Source organism: Canis aureus, chromosome 5 (genome assembly GCF_053574225.1).
Source record: "Canis aureus isolate CA01 chromosome 5, VMU_Caureus_v.1.0, whole genome shotgun sequence".
Classification (NCBI taxonomy): Eukaryota; Metazoa; Chordata; class Mammalia; order Carnivora; family Canidae; genus Canis; species Canis aureus.
In genome coordinates this window covers 72,691,670-72,706,350 of record NC_135615.1, presented here as the reverse complement: position 1 = coordinate 72,706,350, position 14,681 = coordinate 72,691,670, and the positions used below count along the sequence as shown (strand labels likewise).

Below are 14,681 nucleotides of genomic sequence, written 5' to 3'. Positions count from 1 at the left end.
TGGATAAAACAGCCATGCCCTCTGAAGCCCAAGGAACCCTGACAATTCACAAGGGCTATGCTGGGCTCAGGACAGGATGATGCCGGGTGTTACAGAAGGTCAGGAGGCCTTAGGGGCCTGGCTTCCTCTGCAGGATGGTGAAAATACCAAGATCAGGGGTATCAGCAACTAGAACAGACAATGCACCTGCGCAGACTGGCTTGGCTTTTCCCCAGGTCACTGCCGTCCTTTCTTAGGACCAACGATGAATGCCAGGAGATCCAGAAGAGAGGGTCAGAAAAGGCTTTGCCAAAACCAGGATGCCTCTTCAGCTTGGCGTTCACGAGGACAGGTCACTCTGCCCCATTCTTATGGCAGAGAGACCGGACTCAAACTCCTACTGATGGTGTGGCCTTCTTTGGAGTAAAATAGAAAAATTCCTGGGTTTTCGGCCTCACAGAAATGAGTAATGGTGCTGCCACCTGCTGACAGAGCTACATCCAGCCTTGCTTGTCCTCAACTCCCTCTGGCCTTTCAAAGGCTGGAAGCCATGTACCCTGTCTTTCGATTAATAACTTCTTTATTCTGGAAAAGCAAATGAAAGTCATATTCATATAAACACTGACATTACAAAGTACAGGGAAAAGGGGAAGGGAGAAGGAAACACAAACCTCTACAAATCCTGCTAATACTGTCTCACCAAACAAGACCATAATGCTTCGTCCAATATTCAATCACTTATATAATAAACCACAAATAAAATCTTCTCTGGAAGATACATTGCTCTTCTTTGAGACGTCAGGGAAAAGGGACTGGAAGTTGGGGTAGGAGGCTTTATTCTTTTGGCAGATCCTCTCAGTCATTATAGATATTGCTGCACTGTTAATAAAAAATATATGCTTCTCTGTAAAGCATTAAAAAAAAAATCCAAGGATGAGATGGCTGAGGTCTCAGCTCAAGTATCTCCAAATACACTGTTGTCCATCCCCTGACCTTTCCGTGTGTTATTTCTTGGTTGTTTTCCGGATCAATGCCATTCTCTGAAAGGAGAGCAAAATAACCAATTACATAGCTTAGAGTCAGGAACTTGCACCTAGTCACCCATGTAGGGTGCGGTCTATACCACAGACTGGAGCTCTCAGGAACCCACATGCACAGAGAAGCCTGGCAGGCTCCTCTGAGCCTGAGAACAGTCTTCAGGGCCCCAAGGGATGTTTAGACAGGCCAGGAGATCCATTTTGTTGACCAAAAGACCCAAATTGTGCCATAGGTTAGCAGGATAGCAAAAAAGTTAAAAACAGAAGATGACAGTTCTTGCCTTTTGGGGACTTAGGGACAGGCCATCAAAACATGTTTTCTAGGCTCCCCCACCCTAATCTCTCTGAGGATGAAGAAAACAGGGAAGGGGTCTGTTTCAAACCTGCTGCCACACATAAAGAGAGCTGATATTTCACACTTGGTGACCTACAATGAAGGAAATGTACACTGACAATTTCCACCACGACCCATCAGGAAAATATTCAGGTCATGGGTTTCAAATTTTACTAATACCAGCTACTGGCCAAATTACTAATTTGCTCTGCTATACTCTTTTGACTGTTCTGCTTATACTCTTTTGACCAAGAGCTTGTCCTAATATTATGACACTTGCTGAGACAGAGATAGAGAGATAGATAAATAGATACATAGATAGAGCTGCAAAGTGGATAATTGGAAAACAGAGCCATCCGTTGTCTGGAGGGACTCCCTTCTGAAGAATACTGTGGTCCCCTTTGATTCAGGCTATTGGTGGCTTTCCTGTAGGGCTTCCTCTGTGAGGTTTGTAAACATACACACTCCAGAGATCCCAGGCTATGGACAAGCAAGAGACACTCAGCCAGAACCACCCAAATGTGCCCATCACACTTGGAAAAATAGCTCATTTTTCAAATCAGAGCAGCCAGTTAAAATAAGACTTTATCAAAAGGAAGTCATCTTTGCCATCAGACTGACCAATGGCAGGGGCAACCTGTTCCACAGCAGAAGTGGAGTTAGGTTCTCTTACTGACCCGTTAGGTCTGTAGTCAGAGGGACAGAGGCTAAAATGCCTGGCACAGCAGTTTAGCTGCTACCCTCCAGCACAAGGACGGCATAGCTCTCCTTCCTTTAAACTGCCCTATTGTCAGAGGGCCACTTACAACATTCAAATCAGCCATAATGCAGGAAGATTTCATTAGGGACAAGATGTAGAAGGGGCAAGTTCTGGCCATATTAGAAGAACCTACAATCAACAGCTTTAAGTGACATCCATCAGGGTTGAGAAAAAAACCTGAGTGAGACCTCATGTAGGAACAGCAGAGTACCAGAGAAATAACTGACTGCTCTTCCCATGGAGTCCTACTGCCTCTTGCCCTCTCTGATCTTTGGTCCAGGGAGCGGAGCTTACTGTGTGGAGGATATGACAACTGCAGGGACAGGAGCTATGTGCACTCTCTCAGAGACACAGCTCAAGGGATCAGCTGGGGCTGCCCTGCGGTTCTGACAACTCCTCACCTGTTTGTGGGCCTCTGTGGTGCAAGCCTTTTTGTAGGGTCGGATTTCTTCAGAGCCAAATCCTGGGATCCACATGTTCCACTGGCGTTCTGCAAGGAAGAGGCCAGCACAGAGATGAGAGACCAGGGAAGACAGTATCCAGGTGCAGTGTGACCCTCAGACAAGGGTCAGGGAGGACTAATATGAGTGACCAACTACAGTAATTAACAGTAGCCCTGCAGACGGGTTCTGTGGAATACAAATGGGTGAATCACATGTGGTGCCTCCAAGGTTTTAAATGACATCATTCGACCTTCTTGCAAAGTCAAAGGAATAGTCTAGGCTCTAAGCGCTGGGCCCTATGGTTTCCATGCAGCTCCACAAAAGAGGAAAGTCCTTTGTTCCTCTTTTTTTTTTTTTTTTTTTTAAAGTAGGCTCCACGCCCAACGTGGGGCTTGAACTCACGACACCAAGATCGAGTCGCATACTCTACCTGAATCAGCCAGACTCCCCTTCAGTTGCCTTACTCCTATGTTCAAAGTCAATTCTCTCAAACCCAAAGGAAGATGAGGAGCAGAAAGGCATTCCTAGCATTCGGGATTTAAGAGCTGAGTCCCAACTTTGCTGTTTCACTGTGGAGCTGGATGGTGCCAGGTCTCAGTTTCTCAGTTTCTTTATCTTTTACATGGTAGTAACAACTGTAATAACAGCCTCACAGGAGGGTTGAGGGCATTCAAGGGCATAAGGCAATCTCAGAGCCTGGGATATATTCACGGAGATATGGATATAGACATAGGTATGTCCATGCCACAGCCCTGTGTCCTGGTGCCACTGGATATGATCATCCTTGTCAGAGTGCCACCAGAAGTCCCAAGAGGGCAGAGATTTTTATTTACTTGACTATGTCAGTAATTGGCATAGCTACTAAGTGTGCTGCACTTTAAGTATACCCAATATAAAAAATTAGACTTATGCAAGATTATTTAGGGATTAAGTCTACTTTACCATACTCCCCAAAAGCACTGAAAAATTTGCTTTGCAAATCTGTTTTGCCCCAGGCACAGCACTTACTTAAATCGAATTGAATATTAGTGGTTTTACGGTAATACTTTGTGTCTAATGTACAGTAACTATTGGGTGAATGAGTGATTCATGTTTGGTTCTAGAATAATTTTACATACAGCTCTCCTCAAATATTTCTTGAAAATAAAAATGTCTGAAGCTTTCTGCTAATATCATCTGTTGTCAGTACTTGAAAGTGACACTGAAAGGGGTGCCTGGGTGGTTCAGTCAGTTAATCGTCTGCCTTCAACTCAGGTCATGATCACAGGGTTGACCTCCCAATTGGGTTCCCTGCTAGACAGGGAGCACGCTTCTCCCTTTCCCTCTGCCACTTCCCCTGCTTGTGTGTGCACTCTCTCTCTAATAAAGAAAAAAAAAGACAGTGACACTGAGATATTCTTTGAGAATTAAATTACAATCAACACTCAGTGGGTCAGGATATGGATCTGCAAAGTCTCTTTTTTTTTTTTTTTTTAAAGATTTTATTTATTCATGATAGTCACACAGAGAGAGAGAGAGGCAGAGACACAGGCAGAGGGAGAAGCAGGCTCCATGCACCGGGAGCCCGATGTGGGATTCGATCCCGGGTCCCCAGGATCGCGCCCTGGGCCAAAGGCAGGCGCCAAACCGCTGCGCCACCCAGGGATCCCTGCAAAGTCTCTTTAAAGGAAGAGAGTAGAAGGGTGCCTGGCTGGCTAAGTTGGTGGAGCATGTGACTCCATCTCAGGGTTGTGAGTCTGAGCTCCACATTGGGTATAGAGATTCCATAAAAATATAAAATCTTGGGGATCCCTGGGTGGCGCAGTGGTTTGGCGCCTGCCTTTGGCCCAGGGTGCGATCTTGGAGACCCAGGATTGAATCCCACATAGGGCTCCCGGTGCATGGAGCCTGCTTCTCCCTCTGCCTGTGTCTCTGCCTCTCTCTCTCTCTCTGTGTGACTATCATAAAAAAAAATAATAATAATTAAAAAAATATATAAAATCTTAGGGGAACCTGAATGTCACAGTCGGTTGAGTGACTGACTCTTGGCTTTAGCTCAAGTCATGATCTTGAGGTCGTGGGACTGAGCCCCACTTTGGGTTCTACACTCAGTGCTTAAGACTTTTTCTCCCATAAATAAATCCAGGTGCCTGGGTAGCTCAGGTGGTTAGGCATCCAATTCCTGGTTTCAGCTCAGGTCATGATCTCAGGGTTGTGGAATCAAGTCTGCATCCAGCTCCTCACTCAGTGCAAGTCTGCTTGAGATTCTCTTTCCTTCTTCCTCTCCCCATTCATTCTCTCTCCAAAATAAATAAAATATTTTTTAAAAAATTAAAATAAGGGGATCCCTGGGTGGCTCAGCGGTTTAGTGCCTGCCTTTGGCCCAGCGTGTGATCCTGGAGTCCTGGGATTGAGTCCCACATTGGGTTTCCTGCATGGAGCCTGCTCCTCCCTCTGCCTGTGTCTCTGCCTCTCTTTCTCTCTGTCTCTCTCATGAATAAATAAAATCTTTAAAAAAATTTAAATATATATATATAAATCTTTAAAAAAATAAAGATAAATCAAAAACATTTAAATCTTAAAAAAATAAAAAAGTAGCTACCAGGCAAGAATGTACACACATTATGTGTGTGTGGCAAAATATTTAAATATGTATGCATTTATATTTTATGTAATATTAATGTAATAGCAATAACAATCATTTAGTGATTAAAAGGTATAGTAAAATGTGTGGCATATAGCAGCATTATACAAAGCATTCTATGTACATTATGTCATTGAACTTCTAAACTTCTTAAGACTGTACATCAGAAGGGAATATTAGTTACACAAGCATAGGAAATCCGGTTAGAAGCAAACCCGGTTGTACCCATCCCAGTCTGTTACGAGAGAGGTGGTGTCCAGAATTTACAGCCCCACCGGCAAGCCTATCTTTGTTGGGGGGGGGGGGTGTTCAGCAGATCTAGGTGGTTCCCTAATTCCCCACATTACAATCCCATGCCCCACTAAGCAATCTTCTGATTATGATTCAGTCTCTATTAGGCCTGCTACAGAAGCTCCTCTGGCCATGCAGATTTGTGAGTATTCTTGTCACTGTGGTAAGTACTTCTCATCCTTAAAGAACAAACAACATTCCAATTTTATTTTCAATAATTAAAATACAAAAAATTTTAAAAATAGGAATGCTAAACTCTCAAAGTAATATAATCTGTTGTATGTGGGATTTTTATGGCAAAATATACATAAAATTTACCATTTTAACCATTTTCAAGTATACAGTTTAGTGGCATTCTGCATATTCACATTGTTGTGCAACCATTACTACCACTATCCACCTCCAAAGTGCTTTCATCATCTTAAACTGAAACTCTGTACACATTAAATAAGCCCCCATTTCCCCTCCTGCAACCCGTTGTTGCCACCATTCTACTTTCTGTCTCTGTCAATTTGCATTGTGATGGTTTTAAAACATGTCTGCCTGCAAATTCCTTTACGTGCCTCCCATCATGAAGTGGAGCTTGTGTTCCCTCCCCTTGAATCTGGACAAATCTTTTTGATAGCCTCAAAGAACAGAATTCAGGGGTCACCTGATCTCAGGGTTGTGAGATCGAGCCCTGAATCACTGGAGAGTCTGCTTCTCTCCTTCTTCCTCTGCCCCTCCCCCTGGTTCTGTGCCCCCTCCCAATCAACCAATCAATCAATCTATCTATCTTTAGGGGTAAAAAAAGAATGGAATTCAGTAGGAATGATGCTGTGTGACTTCAGATACTGGGTTAGTAAAGGCTGTGTAATTTCTGTCAGGTGGTTATGGGACATTCATCTTGGGAGCCTTTGGCTACTAGGTAAGAAGTCCAGGTCTCCTCAGACTGCACAGTCAAGAGACTACAAAGAGAGGGAGACCTTTGGAGTCCCAAGTTTATTGTTGTTGTTTTATGGGTTTACTTATTTTAGAGAGAGAGAGAGAGCAAGAGAAAAGGAGCGAGAATGAGTGAGAGGGGCAGAAGGAAATGGAGAGTGAGAGAGAATCCCAAGTGGACTCCTCATTGAGCCTGACTTGGGGCTTGATCTCACAACCATGAGATCATAACCTTAGCAGGAACAAAGAATCAGATGCTTAACATACTGCACCACCCAGGTGCCCCCGGTGTCCCAGATTTTTGAGAGTTTCTAGCACCGGTATCAGACTTGGACATGATGAAACTGTTATGGGTTGAACTGTGTCCTTCAAAAAAACATGTTTAAGTCCTAACCCCCAGTACCTTAGAATATACTGGAAATAAGGTTATTGCAGATACAATTAATTAAGACAAAGTTGTACGGGTATAGGGTGGGCCCTTAATCCAGTATGGCTGGCATCCTACAAGAGGAGAAGAGACAGTGAGAGGGACACACACAGGGGAGAAGGCCATAGATGGAGTGATGCAGCTATACACAGAGAATGCCAAGGACTGCTAGCCACCTCCAGCAGCTAGGAAAAGGAAGGATTCTTTGTAGAAGCATTGGACAAATCATGGTTCTGCTGATAACTCGATTTTAGATTTTTGGCCTCTAGAAATGTGAGAGAATACTTTTTTTTAAGATGTTATTTAATTATTCATGAAAGACACACAGAAAGAGAGGAAGAGGCACAGGCAGAGGGAGAAGCAGGCTCCATGCAGGAAGCCTGACGTGGGACTGGATCCCAGGACTACAGAATCACACCCTAAGCCAAAGGCAGATGTCCAACGGCTGAGCCACCCAGACGTCCCTACATTTTGTTGTTTGAAGATACCTAGTTTGTGGCACTTTGTTACAGCAGCCCTAGGAGACTAATACATCTTCTTTCAAGACAATCTCAGCCCCAGCTACCACTTGTCTTTAATTTTATGAGAGACCCTCAGCAAAGCCGCCTAGCTAAGCCAGTCAACCCTCAGACATATGAACAGAATAAACGATTGCTACTGTATTAAGCCACTATTACCGTTTTAAGATTGTTACCTAATAATAGATAATTGGAATGTCTGTCATCTGTTACTAATGCCTGCAGCAATGCTAACCAGAAATGTGTTATTCTACCAAGACTACCAGCTCCTCCCCAAGCCACATCTTCCTGACACTGGGAAGAAAGCCTTTCAGTAATGACTCATGAGCTGATCTATACTGAATCTCTTAATATCTTCTGCCTCATTCAGTTGACCTGATTATCTTTGGTTTTGTTTTGTTTTGTTTTTTGACCTGATTATCTTTGTACTCACAAGATTGTTCACTTTCTTTTGAGCACATTGTAATCAATGCAGAGAGGAGCTTATTCATTTCCCAAGTGGTTATGGTTATCAATGTTAGACAAGCATCTATCAGAAAAACCCAAGCTTGAATTAATTATATGTATATTATGCTTATAATTTGGGGAAGGAGAATGCATAAATAGGCTAAAAACTAGGAAAGAAATACCATTATTTAAATGGTGGAGACATAATAGCTACATTTACAAAACTCTTACTTTGTGCCAGGCCCCAAGCTGGTCACCTAAAACATAACCCATAATTTTCACTATCACTCTATAAGGATATTATGATCTCTGCTTTACAAATGAGGAAAGAGGCTCTAAGAGAAAGTAAGTAGGAAAGACAAGGTGATAACAGACAGAAAGTGGCAAACCCAATGCGTACAGGCTCATTCTCCAGACCATCGATGGATTTCTCTTCTCTGTGTAATGCTACTACTGAATGAATACATCTACCCCAGAGCCCCAAAGTCTAATCCTGACAGGAAAGTTCCTCTCACTACACTTTCCTGGTAGTCCTGAAGGAGGAAGGGTGTGGATGCCTTAGGGAGAAACAAGACCCCATACCTAGATGCAGCTGGACATCTTTCACCTCCAGGGTGCTGGACTTGCGATGCCGAGCAAGCTGGCAGGCTGCTGTCACCACACTCTCAATAAAATCATCAGCAATCTGCAGCAGCATCTGGGGAAGACAAAAGTGGGGGAGAGTAACCATGACATTGGCAGAGTAAGCTCCTGTTGCTGAGACAACTGTCTGCTTGAATCACGTATTTTGTTAGGCTTTCTATTAGAAGGCCTGGAATCAGCATTTGGGCTAAGGTGAGGATGAGGAGGAGTGAGGACAACACTAGAAACACATCAACTCATTAAGCAGGTAGACTGCAACTCACACCATTCTGAGGACTCTCATACTTTCTACCTAGAGGCTTCAACCAGCCCTCACCCTCACTCTCATGTTTTCTTCAGAATTATGTGGGAAAACAAAGTGAATCATTATACTTCCTCACTCTTAGTTTCTAAAGTCCTTATAATAATCCTGTGGAAAAAAATGGGGCATGGATTTTATCTTCCTTCTACAGAAGGGTGCTAACTCATGGACATGCAACTGTTAAAGAGTGAAATCACGATTTGACTTCGAGGTTCCATATCCAAAACTTGGGTTCTTTCTACTTCATTATCAATTATCCTGGACTATGTGAAGAGTAAAGTCAGAATTGCGAAGCTAAAAATCTATGTGAAAAAACTGGAATTTTCATCAGTTAATACAATCCCCATGGCTTCCTCTACTGACCAAAAATAAAATTAAAACCACAGAAGACATTCCTTATTTTGCTAGGCCACTATCACATTGTCATCTTCCTATGAAATCAAATGGATGCCATCTAATGGAGAGATTCCTTCCTTCCTTTCGCTTTTTTTTTTTTTTTTTAAGTTAGCTCTATGCCCAACATGGGGCTTGAATTCACCACCCCAAGACCAAGAGTCACATGCTATACTGACCTAGTCATCCAAGTACCCCCGACGGAGAGATTTATGATTAAACATGGCAGACCAATTTCAAAAATAACCTCCTCTCTTTCCCTAAATGCACTAAAATAACAGTAAAGGAAAAAAAAAGACATATAAATCCACAAAGATAATAAGAACAGGAGAGAAAAACTTAAGAGATCCCAATAAACTTTTTAAAAAAATTTATTCATGAGAGACACAGAGAGAGGCAGAGACATAGGCAGAGGGAGAAGCAGGCTCCCTGCAGGGAGCCCAATGTGGGACTCAATCCTGGGACTCCGGGATCATACCCTGAGCCAAAGGCAGACCTCAACCACTGAGCCATCCAGGCACCTGATCCCAATAAACTTTCAAAGTAAATTTTTGCCAAAGAGGTAACAGGAAAATTGGGATCTGACTTAGCACACAGAAGGTACAACATAAGTGCCCATAGAGGGGACCCCAGTGAGAATTGAACTGATTTGCCCCCTGACATCCCTAAAAGATCCAGGATCTGGAAATGTCATCTATCAAGGAAAATTGGGCTGAGGCATGGAACTAAAAACTGGGAAATTATAGGTCTATATACAGACTGGACCCCATGCCCCCATTCTCCAAAAACAAACAAGTTACTCCTCCCCACACACATCTGACCTAGAACACAGGTTTATTCTCTAGAGAACTGAATAGGCATGGCTCTGGATTAGAACAACCAGACACAGCAGAGGTAGGGGACAGACACAGCCTTTCTCTCTTGTCTTGCTCCCAGAATATCAGAAGCTAGAGATAAACCCTCCAGATAGGAGCCTAGAGGACTTTTCTCTGGAGATGCTAAATGACTCCAGAGAAAAGACTTACAGATACCAACATGTAGAGAATCAGTTTTTTAGTGGCTTAGTCATTAAAAACAGATAGTCAAGAATACCAAACGTGAAGAAAATCTCCAACACTAAAAAGAAAATAAACCAAAGGAGAAAAAAACGGACACAGAGGACACTAAGATAATACAGGGAAAAGAAGAAAATGTCAAAAAATCTAATTCCTCAGAGAGAAGGGTAAGAGAAGATATTACAATCATAAAATAAGAACAAAGTGGCTTGGGGATAAAAAAGATCAATTAGGGGCACCTGGCTGGGTCAGTCAATACAGCGTGCAACTCTTGATCTTGGGGTTGTGAGTTCAAGACCCATTTTGGGTGTAGAGATTACTTATAAAACAGAATCTTAAAAAAAAAAAAAAAAAAAAGACCAATTAGTCAATAAGAAAACCTCATGGGAATTAAAATTTTTATGTCAAAAAACCCCCAGACATCTGGGTGGCTCAACAGTTGAGCATCTGCCTTCGGCTCAGGGCGTGATCCTGGCACGGGGATAGAGTCCTGCACTGAGCTCCCTGAGAGGAGCCTACTTCTCCCTCTGTCTCTGCCTCTCTCTCTGTCTCTCGTGAATAAATAAAATCTTTCCCAAAAACCCCACAAACAAACCCCCCCAAAACAAAAAAACTTAAAAAGGTTTAACAGATAAACTAAGGGAAATCTTCCTATCAAGTAGAACTCAGAATTTTAAAGAAATGAAAAATAAGAGAGCAAAGACAAAAAATCCCTGAGAATTAATGCCGAAGATTCAATATACAACCGTTACTACGGAAGAAAGAGATGGGGCGCCTGGGTGGCTCAGTCAGTTAAGCATCCTACTCTTGGATTCAGCTCAGGTCTTGATTTCATGGCTCAGGAGATCAAGCTCTGCCTCAAGCTCCATGCTCAATGGGAGTCTGCTTAGATATTCTCTCCCTCACTCTCTCTCTCTCAAATAAGTAAATAAATCTTAAAAAAAAAAAAAAAAAAGAATGAAAGAGCAAAAGCAGAGAAGAAATTATCAAAAAACTAATGTAAGAAAATAGAAATCTCACACACTACTGGTGGGAATCTAAAAGGATGCAGCATTTTTGAGAAACAGTTTATAAAAACATAGTTATCACGTGACTCCACGATTCCACTCTGCAGTATATTACCAAGAAAAATGAAAACGTATTTCTACACAAACGCCTATATATTAATATAGAAAAAAAAAAAGAAAAAACAAAAATTTGTTTAAAACCTGCACATGAGGGACACCTGGGTGGCTCAGCGTTTGAGCGTCTGCCTTTGGCTCAGGGTGTGATCCCAGAGTCCCAGGATTGAGTCCCACACTGGGCTCCCTGCATGGAGCCTGCTTCTCCTTCTGCCTGTGTCTCTGCTTCTCTCTATATATGTCTCTCATGAATAAAAAAAAAATTTTTTTTTAAAGATTTTATTTATTTATTCATAGAGACAGAGAGAGAGAGAGGCAGAGACACAGGCAGAAGGAGAAGCAGGCTCCATGCAGGGAGCCTGACGTGGGACTCGATCCAGGGTCTCCAGGATCATGCCCTGGGCTGCAGGTGGTGCTAAACTGCTGTGCCACTGGGGCTGCCCTCTCATGAACAAATAAATAAAATCTTTAAAAAAATAAAAATAAAATCTGCACATGAATGTTTATGCAACATTATTCATAGTAACCAAAAGGTGGGCACAATCTATCAACTGATGACTGGGATAAACAAAATACATATGTCCATACAATGGAAGAGTATTGGGGCAGCCCCGGGTGGCCCAGCAGTTTAACGCCACCTTCAGCCCAGGTCATGATCCTGGAGACCCTGGATCGAGTTACATGTTGGGCTCCCTGCTTGGAGCCTGCTTCTCCCTCTGCCTGTGTCTCTGCCTCTCTCTCTCTCTCTCTCTCTCTCTGTGTCTCTCATGAATAAATAAATAAAATCTTTAAAAAACAAACAAACAAAAAAAACAATGGAAGAGTATTCAGCCATAAAAAGAAATAAGGTACTCATACCTGCTACAACATGAACTTTAAAAACATTATACTAAATAAACGAAGCCAGTCACAAACACCACATATCATATGACTCCATTTATCTGAAATGTCCAGAGTAGGCCAATCTACAGAGACAGAAAGTAGATTAGCAGTTAGTTGCTTAAGGGCTGTAGGGGGGGATCCCTGGGTGGCTCAGCAGTTTAGTGCCTGCCTTTGGCCCAGGGCCCGATCCTGGAGTCCTGGGATCGAGTCCCACATTGGGCTCCCGGCATGGAGCCTGCTTCTCCCTCTGCCTGTGTCTCTGCCTGCCTCTCTCTCTCTCTCTCTCTCTCTCTGCCTATCATAAATAAATAAATAAATCTTAAAAAAAAAGGGGGGGGGCTGTAGGGGTTGGGAAAAAATGGGAGTGACTGCCAACAGGTAGGTATAAGTTTTCTTAAGGAGTGAAGAAAATGTTCTAAAAATGATTGTGTTGAGAGTTGCACAATTCAGTGAAAAGACTTAGAACAACTGAACTGTAATTTCAAATGAGTGAATTTTATGGTATATGAATTATACTTCAATAAAACTGCTACCCCACCCCCACCCTCACCCCACCCCCACACATACACACAAAGAGAGCAAATATTTTCCCTCTGGTAAAAAAATGAAAATAGGGATCCCTGGGTGGCTCAGCAGTATAGCGCCTGCCTTTGGCCCAGGGCATGATCCCGGAGTCCTGGGATCAAGTCCCACATCGGGCTCCCTGCATGGAGCCTGCTTCTCCCTCTGCCTATGTCTCCCATGAATAAATAAATAAAACCTTTTTTAAAAAATGAAAATAAAAATGAAGTCATACTGTTTTTGTAACCTGTATTTCTTTTTTTCTTTTCCCTGTCACTACATATTCCTCAGCAAAGGCAAAAAAAAAAAAAAAAAAAAAAAAAAAAAAAAAAAAAAAACCCACACACAAAAAAAGAAACTCTAAACCCCAAAATAAATAAGATCATCACATGGGTGCCTAGGTGGCTCAATTAAGCCTCTGCCTTCAGCTTGGGTCACAATCTCAGAGTCCTGGCATCAAGCCCCATGTCAGGCTCCCTGCTCAGTGGGGAGTCTACTTCTCTCTCTCCCTCTGCCCCTCGCCCTGCTTGTGCTCTAATAAATAAATAAAATCTGAAAAAAAAAAAAAAATCCTGGAGATAAGGCACTCAAATTCCCAAAGTAAAAGAAGGATTCAGGAGCCCAGCACAATAAATGAAAAAAGATACATACTAAGGCTCGTATGAAATTTCAGAATAAAAAAAAGGAAGACTAAAAAAATCAGAATCAGAATAACATAAGATTTCAGGATGCCTGGATGGCTCAGGGTTGAGCGTCTGCCTGCAGCTCAGGGCGTGATCCCACGGTCCAGCAAGTGAGTACCGCATCAGGCTCCCTGTGAGGGGCCTGCTTCTCCCTCTGCCTGTGTCTCTGCCTCTATCTCTCTGTGTCTTTCATGAATAAATAAATAAATAAATAAAAAAAAAAAGAATAACATAAGATTTCTTTCTTTTGGGGTGCCTGGGTGGCTCAGCAGTTAAGCACCTATCTGCCTTTGGCTCAGAGCGTGATCTGGGTCCCAGAATCGAGTCCCACATCGGGCTCTCTGCGAGAAGCCTACTCTTCTCCCTCTCCGTCTCTACTTCTCTCTCTGTGTCTCTCATGAATAAATAGACAGAATATATTTTTTTTTAAAGTTAAAAAAAGATTTCTTTTTTTAAGCAGGCTCCTTGCTGAACTCATGACCCTAAGGTCAAGAGTTACATGCTCTATGGAGTGAGTCAGCCAGGCGCCCTGCATGATCTCTTAATAGATTTTTGAAAACAATGGAGTTTATGCCTTCATGATTGAAAGGAAAAAAATACTTTCATAATCTAATTCTAAATCCATTCAAGTTAAAAATTAAGTGTGAGGTAAGAATGTAGATATTTTCAAACATTTGCCTCTCATCCATCCTTTTGTAGGCAGTAACAACAACAACAACAAAAAAGTGCTCTAACAAAAAAAGGGAGTAAAGAAGAGGATGTGGGATCTAGGAAATAAGAGAGCCAAAGAGAAAAAAAAAATAGCAAAAGGAAGACGCAGGAGGGGTTTGTTCAAGTGGCCTAAAATTAATCAGACCAGAACATTGGAGGTTTCTGAGAGTGAAATCTAAGGGAGGGGAGGACCCAAATCTGTGATTATTTTTCCATTTGGAAAACAATGTTGATAGGTGTATACTGGTGTATACTGGAGCTGATAGCAAAGGAGAACAAAAATGGCACAAACTAAATAAAAATAAGTCAATCAAGGGGGTGGCCTGACTAGTTCAGTCTGTATAGTGTGCGACTCTTGATCTCAGGGTTGTAAGTTTGAGCCCCATATTGGGTACAGAGATTACTTAAAAAAATAAAATATGGGACTCCTGGGTGGTTCAGTTGGTTAAGAGTCTGCCTTTGGCTCAGGTCACGATCCCAGGGTCCTGGGCTCAAGCCCTGCATCGGGCTTCCTGCTTGGCGAGGAATCTGCTTCTCTCTCTCGATCTCTCC

General features: G+C 42.5%; 1 protein-coding gene across 2 annotated transcripts in view; it reads right to left on the bottom strand.

Moving 5' to 3' along the window:
* Window positions 1-541: 541 nt before the first annotated feature.
* The window catches only part of TAF12 (TATA-box binding protein associated factor 12), a 33,108-nt gene continuing 18,968 nt past the window's right edge, over window positions 542-14,681 (bottom strand). For both annotated transcript variants that reach the window (XM_077898867.1, XM_077898866.1), the window contains 3 exons: window positions 8,363-8,477; window positions 2,512-2,600; window positions 542-1,019 (listed from right to left, as the gene is read on the bottom strand). In XM_077898867.1, the coding sequence (XP_077754993.1) occupies window positions 984-1,019; window positions 2,512-2,600; window positions 8,363-8,477 (240 nt within the window). In that variant the 3' untranslated portion in view covers window positions 542-983. The remainder of the gene's footprint in view (window positions 1,020-2,511; window positions 2,601-8,362; window positions 8,478-14,681) is intronic.